The sequence below is a fragment of the Candoia aspera genome, chromosome 2 (assembly GCF_035149785.1).
Source record: "Candoia aspera isolate rCanAsp1 chromosome 2, rCanAsp1.hap2, whole genome shotgun sequence".
NCBI lineage: Eukaryota > Metazoa > Chordata > Lepidosauria > Squamata > Boidae > Candoia > Candoia aspera.
The window spans coordinates 239,999,317-240,014,519 of record NC_086154.1 but is presented as its reverse complement, the minus strand read 5'-3'; the positions used below and the strand labels follow the sequence as shown (position 1 = coordinate 240,014,519).

The window sequence follows — 15,203 nt, the reverse complement described above, 5'->3', positions numbered from 1 at the left end:
CATATCCCAGTATGGTTGAGAAAAATATTTGTCTGAAATGCTGGAGAATAACTACTAGTCAATGCTGAAAATTCTAAGCTAGATGAACTAATCATCCACTACAAGGCAGCTTCTTTTATCAGCAATGTTTTTCTAAAGGTGAATAGTGTGTGGAAGTATAGCATTCATTTGGACCTCTCAGTACACATGGCATCATTTTGGATCATTGAGATGGATGGATGCAGGAATCCTTACTTGACAGTAGTTCCTCTTCTATGTTGGCAAAACAAGCGAGATGTGGATGACTTCTTTTCTCCTGCACTTTCTGTCATAGACTGAAAAGTCTTTGGCAGACTAGAATGCAGTGTTATCAATATACTGAACCCAATTCTGTTAGACTTTAAATTAAAATTGTAATTTTATCAAGGGTCAGTCTTTGAATGTGAATATGAGCACACCTATGGACTGGATAAGGCCCAGGTCTATTCAGAAGCAAACTGCTTTGATGTTTTGTGTTCCATAAGGTTTGCTTCCAGGTAAATATGTACAGGATTGCAGCCTTAGTCAAATCTTAAGCTTTCACATGCTTGCTTTAGTGCAAAAATGGCCAGAATCCAGCCAAGATTAGATATTTAAAAAACTCATTGCTTTGAAGAAACCTCTCCTGTTGAAAGACTGTTTAATCTCCCATTGAGAGTCAATGAGGCTTAAAAGTGCTTAACTTTGGTTGGACTGTGTCCAATGTTTTGCATATACCAAGGGCCTAATTTAATAAGTGTGCTTGAGTGCACCTAAACTGTGACTCATTGGAAGGGAAAACACCTTTTGGGCTGGATACCAATGTAGAAAAATTGGTAAAATTTTAAAGAACATGCACAATAAATACAAGCTGTGCACAGGAAGATAGAAAGATGTCATTCATGCTGTGCAATCAGTATCAGCTTAAAAACTAGAATATGGGAAAAAGGAAGTCAGGGCAAGAACAGGATAGAAAATTTAGAACAGCAATTATACATGTTACAAGATCAGGAAAGTAGAACCATTAACACTGAGAACAAGTATATAAAGAATGTGTCATTTATTGATGGAATTATTTATATGTCTGAGCCAACTTATTTATTTCACAAAAGACTATAGCAATATTCATTTGGACAGGATTCTGTATTTTTACCATGTAAAGATGCATATGTATCAACGATTAAGAATGCTTAAGCATAAAGGAGAATTAGCTATATTGGCATAACAATAACTTGGTGAATGCAGAAAACCAGTGGGATAGTGTAAACTTGAGCAAGATGTTCTGGGGATCATGTCACTCAATACACTGAGGTGAGGAATCTCCAGCTCTGTATCTTTGAGCTGCCACTCCAAATATCCCTTACCAGTGACTATGGCTGATGGGAATTGAGACCAAACGACATCTGGAAATCCACAGGTTCTTTACTCCTAGTGTACCAGGTAGAGGACCCATTTCACTATTGACTACTGCTCACCTATGCTTGCTCTCCAGTCCTGATGAAGTTCACTCCCTTTATTAGCAACTGTATTTCTACTTCCCCACTACTCACCTCTACAAATGGATAACCTTTTTCAAGTATTTCATGCATGTGGACCTCCCCATGGTCTTTGACTGGCTATCATGTTGTCATTATCACCACCACCATCATCATCATCATCTGCAGCAAACATACCTAATAACTCTATGTTATACTGTATCTTCCAAGAGTGATTGAGCTCCAACTCCCATCAGTCTTAGCCTGGATGGGCAATGGTCAGGGAACATGGAAATGTCAGTTCAACAATATCTGGAACACCATGTTGTGCAACCCTTGTTCTATTTTATGCTTCTTAGGTCATTTTCAACTATCCCCATTTGGACAATTATATCCCCATATATGATCTAATCCAAACTATAAGCTATCCTGTTCCTGTTGGCTTTCTCCCAGATTCAGTTTAGAAGTTGCCTTATTGATGTTTAACTGCCAACATCTGGTCTGCTCTGGTTCAAGTAGATTCCATCCTTTCTGTACAGGCCCCAGCTTGTTCCAAAATATTCCCCACTGCTTAATGCATCTAAAGCTGTTCTCCTTGTATTATGGTCTCATGCACACTTTGGCCTGATTTGCATGATTGCCACGTTGGGTGGATCACATATTAGGCCAACTTAAACAAATTTCATTATGGCTTATATGTAAACCAGCCCACTTAGCACACAGAGTCTCTCAGCAGGTATGGCTGGTGATCCCATGGAAATTCAAACTATTCTTTTGGACATATCTTAGCACAATGTTTTTGATAGACATATTTATAGATCCTAGCTGTGTTCTGAAAGTCAGCAACTGATACTTTCATTATTCTCAAGCAACAATAGAATAGAACTATTTCCTGCCACTGGGAGGGGCTGCAATTAAAATTTACAATTTTAAGATACCAATTTAGAAACAAAACGTATGTTATGGTTATTGTGCATTACATGGCTTTGTTTTGTTTTTGTTACATTATTCAGTTTTTTACAACAATTATAAAATATCCCTATCCCTGTGTGATATAGTAAATATAGTAAAAAGCATTGATGAGGCTGTTTCCTACATAGTATAGTATCTGTCCACAATATTGGGAAAATTGTATGAAGAAAAGGTTTAAAACACACCTCTTACATTAATTTTCTTTTCATCTGAAAAAAGCCACACACATACCTACAAAGAATTCCAATTACAGATCTTCCTGAATTTTGAGCAATTTGGTCCTTCTTTAACAGCCTTTCCCAAAATATGAGGAAAGTTGAGTTTCTATAGGCAATATGAGATAAAATTGTGGTATTGGAACCTCAATCCAGACCTAGCAATGCTTTTTTTCCTACTGAGCCTTGACTGCTGATAAGGAGCTTTGCACATCTTGAACCTCAGACTATGCTGAAGCCGTGAGTTTGGCTATCAGTTCTACGATGAATGCCACAACTGATTTGAACCTCAGACTGCTGATTCTTCCACTAAGCATTCAGTACATGGCAGACTCATTAAAAAAAAACCTCATTAAAAAAAATCACCCTAAAGCTACCAAAGAAGGTTCGCTGCTCTGCACCTACAGAGCGCTAAGTAGGAAACTTTCTACCAGGAACAAAAGTCAAACTGTCAGCACTTCAACACCTTTGGCAACACTCTGTAAAGAGAAAAGTTGGAGCCAAATTTCTAAACTGATGTAAAGAGCCATGGTGGTCTGGAACGTTATTTCTGTCTTGGCACGTCTTTATAAACCTTGCATTGCCACATTACCAGGGGTTTACGTACCCTACCTAGAGACTCCGTGCTGGTGCTGTAAAGTCTGTTGTTATGGTAACTAACATCAAATACGACGTTATGATTAGGGATAGGCAAACCAGTTCAGACAAAGTACTGAGTTGTACCTTTGGTACCGCTTAAATCTTTGAATTGGCTTTATATTTCTTCAGCTAGTTGGATCCGAACCATCCAGGGAAAAAAGCAAACCCTATAATCTGAAGTCTAAATCTCAGACCTGAGAAAGTTGAGAGCAAGTTTCTTACAAGGAGAGAAACATTAGGTCAGAGTCCCACATGCTGCTTCCAGAGAAAATTCCATGCTTAGGCTCACACAGTTTCTTGCTTCAACTTTCTTTTCAATCTTCAGCTTTATTAATGTTTCCTGCGTGCAAGCCGAGTAAACACCACGTGACTTACTTATGAGTAGGCTTCCACAGGGTTACACTGTTAAACAGCTTTTAAGTTTGCAAACCTTTCCCAATAATGATTATCATTATTATGAAATATGAAATAATATTGTTGCAGTCTGCATACATTTGGAAGCTACTGTTGGGAGAATGCTGGATTAAACCAAAAAGTAACCTTTAAGCTGGTATCTAGTTTTAAGGAATATTACTGAACCTCAGAGGCAATGGGGTCCTGTCATCTTAGTAGCTGCTATTAGAGAAAGAAAAGTATCGGTATTTCTTATACTTTGGGTGGCTTTTAATTTTTTTTTAACCTCAAAGCTGCATTTTTGGGCTTCATTTTTATTATGTTGGCCTCTGAAGATTATAGGGGGCATGTCTGATAATTTGGGGATGTTACTGGAAGAATGGGATCAAAACATTCCAGCTCTTTTTTGAATCTGAGATAATTAAAGCTTCAAAACAGGTGTGTTTAGGTTACTAAATCTATTTTCAAACTTTAAATGACCCAAAGCAGTAAAAAAATGGTGCTAAAACCTGCTAATTGTTGTTGAATTTAGCTGTCCAATCTGGGGATGCTCTGGAAAACATAAACCGGGGACTGGAGACCCAGTGTGGTTCCACCACTGATCTGTAACTTAGTGGTCTTGGAGTGGCCCAGCATAAGATCAGTTAACTTTATATATCTGCATTTAATGTGCAGGACATAATTTGAAGAGCTTTTGAAAGTGCTGAATGAGCACAAAAGTAATCTTGTACATACTTATGCTAAAATTTCTCTCTTGATATTAGATAGTAGAAAGAGATTAAAATATTGGCAATCTACAAATACATATTCCTGTGAAGAATGATGCATTGTCATAAGACCAGACTCTCTCCTCATTCCAAGATAAAATCAATATTCTTATTTCTGAATTACAAAATGGTTTTCCACCAACCTGAAGGCTTACAACATGCCTTGTCATCAATTATTGCCTTATATATTTTGATATAAATTTATTGTATATAATCTTTCACTCACTGATTTTGCTCATGTATTATGTTTTAATGGGATTTCTCTGCTGCGATGCTGTCAGAGTTGAAGTACTCCACAACTTCCTGACAGCTGTGTAGATTTACTCTGGATATTTATTGTGAAGAGTGCTGATAGGAATCCATATATGTCAGTGATCCAACAAACTCTGGCCAGATAGTCACAGTATTAAGAGAAGAGGCAGGAAATGGCAAAAGAGGAACCAGTTAGTGGTTGGGAAAGAAGAGCATCCCTATTCACAAAAGCAAGTAAGTGATGAAAAATTAAGAGGGGAGAAAAGGAGATAACTGAATAGTCTCCTTGTTCTCAAAGTCTACAAACCCTAACAGCTGCATACAGACATATTTCATATTTTAGAAATCAAGTTGTATTTTACTTTATGAATGTTTACCTGCAATGAAACCTCATCTTCATTAGCATGTCCTCATAGTCACACATAACTATCATATAATATAAAGCAGTAACTACAGAAAAGTACCCTTTCAAGTAACTCATACCTATACATATGAGGTTCTTGATTGTGGTAAGTACTAAGTCATTCTTAACACTGATTTGGCACCAACTTCATTGTAGCTATTCATTTTCTAATGACAAGGGCTGCAAGAATTGGGAATTGCAAGATGACTTTAAAAAGAAAGTAAATTGCAGGCTTAGGGATCCCATCTAGATCAATCTAGAACAGCTAAAATTTCTCTATTCCTCATGTCAGAGTTCATGTTGTTTCCTTCCCCCTCTCCTTCCCCCACCCTGTATCTGCATTTTCTTTCTTTTTTTTAAATCCAGTTATTCGGCTCAGTGTCCAGTTTTGCTCTTAGATCAATAAAATGCAATGTGTCCCCAAGAGAAAGGGGGAACAAACGCTTATAGTCTACCCATCATATTTGTATTGTATTTCACAGGAAGTGAAAATGAGCTTACTCTGTATTTTGCAGTGGCAAAGGTATTTGATGCTTAGCTTTAAATCAGTGCTAACTTCCCCAATATATGGTTTAACAATCCCTTCTGGAAGAGAAAATAACTGTGATACGCACACAGAGCTTCCCAGTAGAGCCCTTTCTGTTCATTTCACCTTGGGCTGGAATTCTGGGCATGTGAAGACTGGCTTTCCTTTCTTAAAAGAACAGGAAAGTCCCCTGGAACAGCAAGCCTGGGCATACGTTAACAGACAAGGTACTGTGCCTTATTTGCCTGCTCTATTTATATCCCACCTCTGTTCCCCAGAGGAACTCTGGGCAGGGTATGTAGCTGTTCTCTGGAAGCTTGCAATTTAGGCAGCAGATGCTCAGCTTCAGCATGGTGACTGCTTTATATGGAGGCCACAGCATGGCTAAAATAGCATGTTTTTTTCCAGCATTGTTTTTATGCATTTAACATAGCAAGTTAATCTTGCATCAGTGCCCTTCAAACTATGGGAACTGATTGCAATATTCCTCACTCCTTCAGTTAGGGAAATGGTCATTGATGAATCTGCTGCTCCTGCCAAAAATGACTGCAACCACCACCACATGCAGAAAACGTAACCTGCACGTACAGTGCACTTGATTTTACATAGATCCCCTTTATTAGATTTTATCCAACTCTGGCTGAAGTTTTGAGAGGGATGCTGGGGCAGTTCCATATTTAGGTGCCCCATTTCTGGTATCGTTAGAGACCCAGCAATTTTTAATAAGGAACAACTGCAACCATTCATTTTTAAAAAATGAACAATTGCAACAATTCTTTTAAAAAATACACCCACAAAATATTTTTATCCAGTACCATTCTACAACACTGAAGGAAAATTTAAATGGTGGATAAACCACTCTTAAATTTGAGTGCTGCTACCAAAAAAAGCCAATAGCCCAGAAGTAAGAGGGTCATTCCTGACCAAACGGGCCCCAGGAAGTGCAACGATGCTGGATGTTGTACATACTGGCCCACATTTACAATAAGGATATTAAAGAATACACCATGTATTAATGCACTGCTGCAAATTTGTTCTGAATTTTTTCAGCCAATATTACTGATCTTGATTTTTTTTTAAAAAATATTTGTTTTGCTGCTTTATTCAAAAAAGAAGAAAAAATTGGAGAGATTTTCATGTCTGTATCAAATCCACAGAAAGTGTATTGTAAAGGGATTCCTCCACTTAATTTTTTTCAGACCAGAAGTACGGGCCACAAAGAGCTGGAAAGATGTATAGAGGAAAACAGTAGTAACAGCAACTCCCTCAGCCATCTTGCAACAATAAAATCAGCTCGTAAAAACTACATAAAGTAGTTTGAAAGAGTAAAAAAAATACTTTTGGGAAACCAGAAGACACATTTCAGTATCGAGCAGAAATACTATGGGCTACAAGTAGAATGTATGGTCTTTTCAAAGGGCTTCTAAAACATTTATATATCAGGAACAGACTATATAAAATGTGATATCTTCACAAGATAGCAGTAACATCACCTTATCCAAATAATGTGACCATTTTAAAGTGTCCTACCTGTTATAGTTGCTTTGTTGATGGATGGTTGGTTACACATGGGTGACCGTCTGATGAAAAGGGGGAGAGGGAGAAAAAGACACAAAAAATGAAAGGCATTGTCATGAAACAATTCGTATTCATATATTCTTAGACCTCTGTCCTTGGGAAAGACTGAGATATTTTTAGAATAAATCAAAAAGACAGAAATAATTAATAATATAAAGCCGTATTAAATGTATCATAGAAAAGCATGATTTGAGGTTATACCTGTCTTTTCCCCCTTGGGGCTGGTAGAACGATGTTCAGCAACCTGATACCCTCCAGGTATGTTGAACTTTGACTCTCAGAACAGGTGTGGTCATATCATGCTCACGAGGAGGGCTGGAACTTTCCCCATTTCCAGCAGATGGAACTGGTGTGATTTTTTTTTTCTTTTCTCTTTTTAAAATAACTGCTGCTTGTCTTGGATTTCCCACCTCAAAACAGTGGGAAGCCATGCTGCTGATTTTCAGCAATTGCATTTAGAGCTGCCAAAACAAACAGAATTTTGAGGGCTCCTGCAGGCTTTGGTTTAAATGAAGCCCACCTTTGTTCTACGATGTTGTGTTTAAGCACACTTATGTAATGGAGAACCTATGCAATGTGAAGGTTGCATTTAAGTTAAAAAAAAAAAACTTGGCAGGAAACAGAAAAAGCCCACACTCACTTGCTAGGTGCTCGATCCTGAAGGTTGGTTAATGCAGCAAAATTGTTCCGTACAGTACGTAAACTGGCAAGCACCTGTAGCAAACAAGGTGGACAAAATTTTACTCTCAAGTTCCCCAGGTATGCTGCTTTTCTCTCCCTGATTTATTTGGCAACAGTAAACAGACAGCTTTTTGAACAGGTGGCTTAATCTTTTCAGGGTTCATTTTGTACCTGAAGTGTTTGCCCATTATTTCCCAATGCAGCAACTGCCATACTAGGAGGATAGTTTTGGTGCCCTCTTGCTGACTAGCCCACCCCTTCATTATATTTGTTTTCAAAAAGGAGTCTTGTCCTAGGGAAAGCAAAATTTCTTAGAAAGCAACCTGTTCCTCTCTCAAATGACAGAATTTTGACAATAAATGTTTTGTGCTACTTGTGTCCCAATTATCACAAGGATAAAACTTCTGTGCAGTAAAATCCTGTTAATACTTGGTGGTCAAATGAAATAAGGCCATTCTCAAATAAATTGATTCATTCCTTCTTTGTGGACATCACAGTGGCACGTACGTTTGAGAATATATCTCAACATGTTTACAGTGAAACAGTTACCATTCTAGTGGCCTGACAACAGTTTGGGGAAAGATCCACAAATGCAACAGTGCTTAGGATATCTACAGCCATCAGATTGCTAGGCTGGCTTTGAAAGTCCTGAACATCTGTCTTGGTGGCTGATGACATGCAGTGTGCCTTTGCAATCTTCACTGAGAAGTGTCTGGCAACATCGGAGTGCACCATGTTATGTAGTGTCTGACTAATGACAGATTGTGACTTCTTCAAGCAGCATAGATAAAAATAGAAGCTGTTTCTTTTGCCAATGAAATTATTTTTCAACTAAGATTATGGCTAGGATTATAACTCTTCCAACTCTATCATTTAACTAAACCTGAAAACAGAGATTCCCTCCTTTTCTATCTGGCCACACAATATGTAGTACCTACCTGAGCAAACGGTGTCACAATCAAGTCATCTCCATGTCTAGAAAACAAAACACAGAACAGAAATCAATACCGAATTCAATAGATGACATATTTCAGATCCCCTTCTGTGCTACAGCTCAAAATCATCAACGTTTTATAAATTATTTTCACCAGCCTCACCATTATTTCCTCTTGCTTTACTCTTTCCACTTCTGTTGTCTGAAATATTATAAATTATAAAACAGTTGTAATCTAGTTATTTCTAAGTATCCCTGACACCAACTTCACTTAGACTGTGACTTCAATTACTAGCAGAATTAGGCAGAAGTCTGTGGCATCCACAACTACTTTTTATTGGAGAGGCCAGCCCATTTAAACACTAAAAGCAACTGCATTAACTCTTGCTAATGGATAACAATTTATAAAAATTGGACAAGCAAACCACTGTAGATGATAATGAATTATTTTGTGGGCTAATAAAATCTCAGTAAAACTTTTCTACTCACTTACATGTCCAACCTATTATATGCTGTTGCTAGAGCAACCATACCCACATCATACTGTGACATCAGAATAAAGAATCAGGGTGATTCATCTTGGCAGGTGAGGCGAAAGAGCAAAAGATGATCACCACTTTGACCTCAATAAAAATATCTTCTATGCAGCCCAAATGATTTCATGCATTTAATTCCATGTGAAAGTTAACACATGAAGGTATGGACTGATATGATACTTTCCACTATGTACCAGGGTCACTGAATAAGCTGAAATGGAAGAGAAACAGAGAGGTCAAATAATAAAAAGTTACTGATTCTTTTTTTAAAACTGACATGTTCAAAAAGAGTGAAAACAAATAATCAAGTTTTGTAATGCAGCCTCACAAACGTGGTACCCAATAACTGAGAACAACTACATTCCTACAAAACTCCAAACTCAGTGCTTCAGATTCTGGTTTCTTAGGAGAGCAGCTAGAAAAGCCAGGGATTTTCAGTTTGGACATTTACACCAAACAAAACACAATCAGGGTTTCCCAGTTGGAACACAGTGTGAAACTATCACAGAGGAAGAGTCCCTAATTTGGTTGTTGCATCTACTGGCAGGAGGAGGAACAATTGGGTGGCTTGTATTAGCTTACTGCTCAGTCTGATTTATTGGGATTTGCAAATTGGCTCAAATGGTTCCAATCACTGCTGCAATTTAAATGTTTTTACCATAGACAATACATACAGATATAACATACTGAATAATAAAACAATGTTTTTAAAAAGAAAGAACTGGCTATTTCATATTATGGCAGCCTGGGCTGCAATTTTATGCTCTTTCTCCTGGGGATAAAACTCACTCAGGTCATTGGGATCTATTTCTACATGAAATAAGTATTTGATTATGATACATTGATTGCATTTATGTTTATTTTTCTTCTACTCTGCAGATATCTGCATGTGCTCACTGAAAGATTCACAACTATGGCTATCAGCCAAAACAACAAGTTCTTGTAGTATCTTTTTCAATCAAAGTATTAAATTACACAAGTATTAAAATACACAAGTATCATAACTATCATCTTTTTACTTCTCACAGCAAGCCTGCAAATTAATATTATTTTCCCTTTAAAGAGAGAACTTCAAGTGAGAGTGTTTTATTTAACAAGATACAGTCAGTTTATGGATAACAAGAGAACATGAAGCCAAACTTCTGATAAATTAATTTCAAAGAGTATGACAGGGATTCAAATAGATGGTCTGGAAGTCATCGTCCATCCTAAAGCTTGTAAATCTGCTTACAACACTTATTTTCCAATTATCTAGTCAGTCACATGAATCAAAGAATTTACAGTAAAAGGACAGTTGCTACAACCCTCCTTTCTCTGTCCTAGAACCTTTGTTTCTTGGCATGTTTGTGATGCTTGTGGGCATGAACAGTGTCTCAAATTGGAGAATGCTTAATCCACCAACAGTCTAGCATAGGGTTTTTCAAACTGTGTCCATAGAACCCTAGAATTCTACATGAACTTGATGGGGTACCATGAGAGACTAATGTTTTAAAAAAAAGTTCACTGAAATGCAGCAACTTTTCTACAACTACAGCTTTGCCTCTTGATCAGAGGTTCCAGGAATTTTTTTAAACTAACAGCTTCCACAGCCTGAAGAAGTCAGAACTCCTTCTGGTCTAGTATGTAACTGCATGGATTGGCTTCATAACAGCCATCAAGAATTTCATAGCATACAAACACTGCTCTCCAAAAAGCAGAAATTCTAAGAGTTCTCATAGTCAAACAAAATGTTGATGACTTTGTATGAGATCTGGAGAAATGACAATCCTACAAGTTCAGCAGTCTTGAATGAGAGTACTCAAATATATCCTGTCAAGATTACCAAACTGCAAAAACACAGAAGTCTTACAAAATCTTCCAAAATCTTTTAAGATGACTGAGTAAAATCTTGAAATACGTTATTTCTGTTTCGTTTTCTATGTGAGATCTGATTAAATCTTGTCAATATTACATGGATTTTTGGCTGTCACATGATAACATGCAGTGATGCTCAAGGCAAAGGTTGCTGATCTGTGGCATACAGATAAGAACATAAATCAAATAAAAAGCACCCTGTTCCAGAAGGAAATTTGGTCAAGCATTTCTTGAAGCTTACAATAAACTTATTTTATGACAGCATTCCCTTTCCTAACTTGGTAACCTTTAATTCACAACTCCCACAATTCTGTGCTAATCACGAATGGTGATAATTGTAATCCACACTTCATTGTTGGGTCTTGTTCAGACACTAACACCACTTCAAGTTTAGGACAATTTGGAGGGACATCTCAAGTCCCGCTTCTAGCCCTGTGTCTGTGAATCTGTTTTCAAAAGGCTCAGGTAAATTAATGAGAAATAAATAACTGTTACCATAGTAGCATATACAGTTTTAAAAATGGCCCAATAAAATGGGCTATGAGTTCTGGTTTGGGCACAAACCCAGCTGGGTGACATTGGGCCGGTCACTTTCTCTCATCCCTAGGAAGCAGGCAATGGCAAACCACTTCTGAAATCTTGCCCAAAAAATTTCAGGGACTTGTTCAGGCAGTTGCCAGGAGTTGAGACTGACTTGAAGGCGCGCGCACACACAAATGTAATATAAAGAAATAGGAATGAGAGTAAGATGTCTGGAACTGGAAGGATTGATGAAAAAAATCCTACTACAATCAATCAAACTAGAATTAAAACCTTGAGAACAGAGATCACCAGAACAGTCTCTCTCTGCATTAAACAGGCAGAAACATGTTGTAGAAGCTGGCCTAATTCTATAATCACCATAACATGGTAGAGGAAATCTAGCACCACTGAAGAAACAGTACAACACTGTAATAATGAAGATGCTCTCAGGGTCAAAGCAGCCCTTCCTCTGAGGTAGCCTGCGCTTGGAGGTGAACAGCGCCTGGCAAAGTAGGCCCCTTTGCTGCTGCCACTCCTTCATTACAAACCACGTTGTCCTTCCCCACCAGCCAAGGGGGGGACCAGGAGAGGCTTGAAGGGGAAATCCTCACTCCTCCCTGGGTCTGACTAAACTACAGGAAGGGAAACCCAGTAAAGCTTTGGGAATCTTTTGCTCAGCCAGCCTGAGGCAGGTGCTAGAAGGCAGCCAGTCAACTCCAGGATTCACTAAAAATAATAACAATAATAATGAATCATCCTTATCAAAGATGACAAAGAAAGATAAGGTTCCACACACACAATGCACAGTTAAAAAGAGATAAAACAAAATACAGAAAAACCCTAATGCGATTCTAGCCTACAACAAAACAACTCTTAAATTTCCAGCCTTGCCTTAGGTAACCTCCCTCATTCGGGACTCCAGCAACCCTCTTCCCACCCAAAACATGACAGAACCCCTGCTTTTCCTCTATTGGCTCTCAGGGGTCAGGTGACTCCCTCTCAGCACCTAAGGCTGGTTTGTTGTTTAAAGAGCCAGCTGCTCCTTGCTACAAATATATTGAAGGTTTGCTGAAACTTGCACTCAGGTTAGTTATCATCCACATGATCAATCAGCTTAGACCATTTAGCATGGATCTTAACTATTAGCTATTGATTATTGGCTTTTTTAGAGCACCTGAATATGGAAGTGCTCTGCCTAGATGAGTGGTCAGCAACTACCTATTCATGTGCCTATTCCAACCTACTGAAGAGAACTGGCTCTGAAGGTGCTCAGTTCCAATAGTCCAGTGGGCAAAGGGAAACCCTTACAAAATGCCATTCATCCAGCAATCATTTGGTTATGTACCATCAAGTCATTTTCGACTCCTAGTGACAATATAGATAGATTTTCTCCATGACGATCTATCCCTAAACAGTTCTTTCAAGTCTCCCAATGGTGCACTCATCGCCACTGTAACAGAGTCCATCCACCTTGCTGCTGGTCATCCTCTTCTTCCCTTTCCTTCCACCTTTCCCAGCATTAGAGCCTTTTCCAGAGAGCTGAGTCTTCACATAATGTGTCCGAAGTAGGATAATTTGAGACTGGTCATTTGTGCCTCGAGTGAGAACTCTGGGTTGATTTGTTCAATGATCCATCAGTTTGTTTTCTTGGCTGTCCACGATATTCTCTGTTGAAGTCTTCTCCAACACCAAAGTTGAAAGGTGTCAATGCTCTTCCTATGTTGCTTCTTCAGAGTTCAACTTTCACTTCCATAGAGTGTCACAGGGAATACCATGGCTCGCACGATTCTGATCTTTGTAGGTATAGACCCAAGCAATCCTTTAGTAGATCCTTAGCAACTTTCTGCCAATTCCTTATCTAAATAACAATGCAGTGTACTCTACTGTGCATATTAGGATCAAACTGCAAGGGCCATATACCATCTTTCAATTTTTCTGTTACAAAAGAAATGCTGTATATCAGAATGACTGCCAGGAATTTGGTTTGTGCTGCTGGAATGAGATAGTTTTGTTTCAACTCTGTTCCTTCTGTATGGTTTTTTCAATGTGAGTATCCCACCTGACCCACTATGACAAACATATAAATCACCATTTGCTCCGTCTTTGTCTCTCTATCTCTCTCCTTTTTACCAACGGCTGCTTTAAATAAAGAATAATGTATCAGGAATTCTAACTTCCCAAATTTTGTATACATTGATGCTTACTTTACTGATGAGGAAGGAATTGAAAGTATACACACTCAGGGAATATAGAAAGAATGGGGCAAACCTGTCATCTGTTTCTAATGATTTCACAATCAACACAGATTAGACTTGTTCTTTTCTAAATAGCATCATCCTGAGTTCTATTTCCTGGTTACACTGAGCTGTGGAGGAACACAGAACAAGTGTCACAGAAGAGGGAGACATTGGAAGTGGAATATTGTTAAAGTAGCATAGTAAGTTGGGAACTAGAGGCACAGCCTTACAGTGGTTCCATTTTTATAGCCATGCCTGTTTGGCCCCTATACTGCTTGACAAGCATGTAGTTTGGGATTCTCCTTGATTTCAGTTGCCACTACAAGCCTGTGTTGCCTCAGTGAGAAAGTGGCCACTATGCCCTTTATTAGAGCCAGTTTGGTGTAGCGGTTAAGGTAACCAGGCTAGAAACCAGGAGACTGTGAGTTCTAGTCCTGCCTTAGGCATGAAGCCAGGAGGGTGACCTTGGGCCAGTCACCCCCTCTCAGCCCCAGGAAGCAGGCAATGGCAAACTAAAAAATGAAAAACCTTGCCAAGAAAACTGCAGGGAGTTGTCCAGGCAGTCGCCAGGAGTCAACAATGACTTGAAGGCACTAAAAAAAAATATCCCACCTTTATTGGATTACTACACTGCACTTCATGCGGAGCTACTCATGACCGTGGCCGTGGGTCAGGTCTTAACTGTTTAATTGGAAGCCAAATGTGATTACATAACACCGGTCCTGAAAGCAACCCCAGGCCCAATGGACATTAATCAACTTAGCCATGATCAACTTGGACCCAGGTACTTAAAAGAGGCCTTGCTCATGCTCTCACTGTAGATCCAGCTTACAAAGCAGTGACTCGGTATAGTACTTCCTCAACAGGAGCACCACAATTCTGGAGATATATAGCAGACCCTTAAATTGTCTGTTTTTTTTAAAGAAAGCAATTGGAAACAAGTAGTTGAATTCCACACATCTTAAAGTTGCCGAAGCTGATAAGTACTGCTTTAAGGTTAGGGCTGAAGACGACAAGAAAAACCTCATTCAGCCATTATTAGCAAACAAGAGTCTAAATGAATGTATATTTTTTCTCCATTGGTATATTTACAAAAGCTTCTGTTTCTAGAAGTGTGTGTGTGTGTGTGTGTGAAAGCAAATGTATCAGGCAAGCAAAATCAAGATTTTTAAAATGAGAGAAAATAATTTTTATACATATATATGGTTAATTCAGGGTAGAA

At 38.5% G+C, this 15,203-nt stretch overlaps 1 protein-coding gene across 3 annotated transcripts in view; it reads right to left on the bottom strand.

The window, feature by feature from the left end:
* PDE4D (phosphodiesterase 4D) overlaps window positions 1-15,203 on the bottom strand; it is a 327,831-nt gene that overhangs the window by 129,740 nt on the left and 182,888 nt on the right. For all 3 annotated transcript variants that reach the window (XM_063295628.1, XM_063295629.1, XM_063295630.1), the window contains exons 3-5: window positions 8,837-8,873; window positions 7,858-7,931; window positions 7,170-7,219 (exon numbers count right to left, since the gene is read on the bottom strand). In XM_063295628.1, the coding sequence (XP_063151698.1) occupies window positions 7,170-7,219; window positions 7,858-7,931; window positions 8,837-8,873 (161 nt within the window). The remainder of the gene's footprint in view (window positions 1-7,169; window positions 7,220-7,857; window positions 7,932-8,836; window positions 8,874-15,203) is intronic.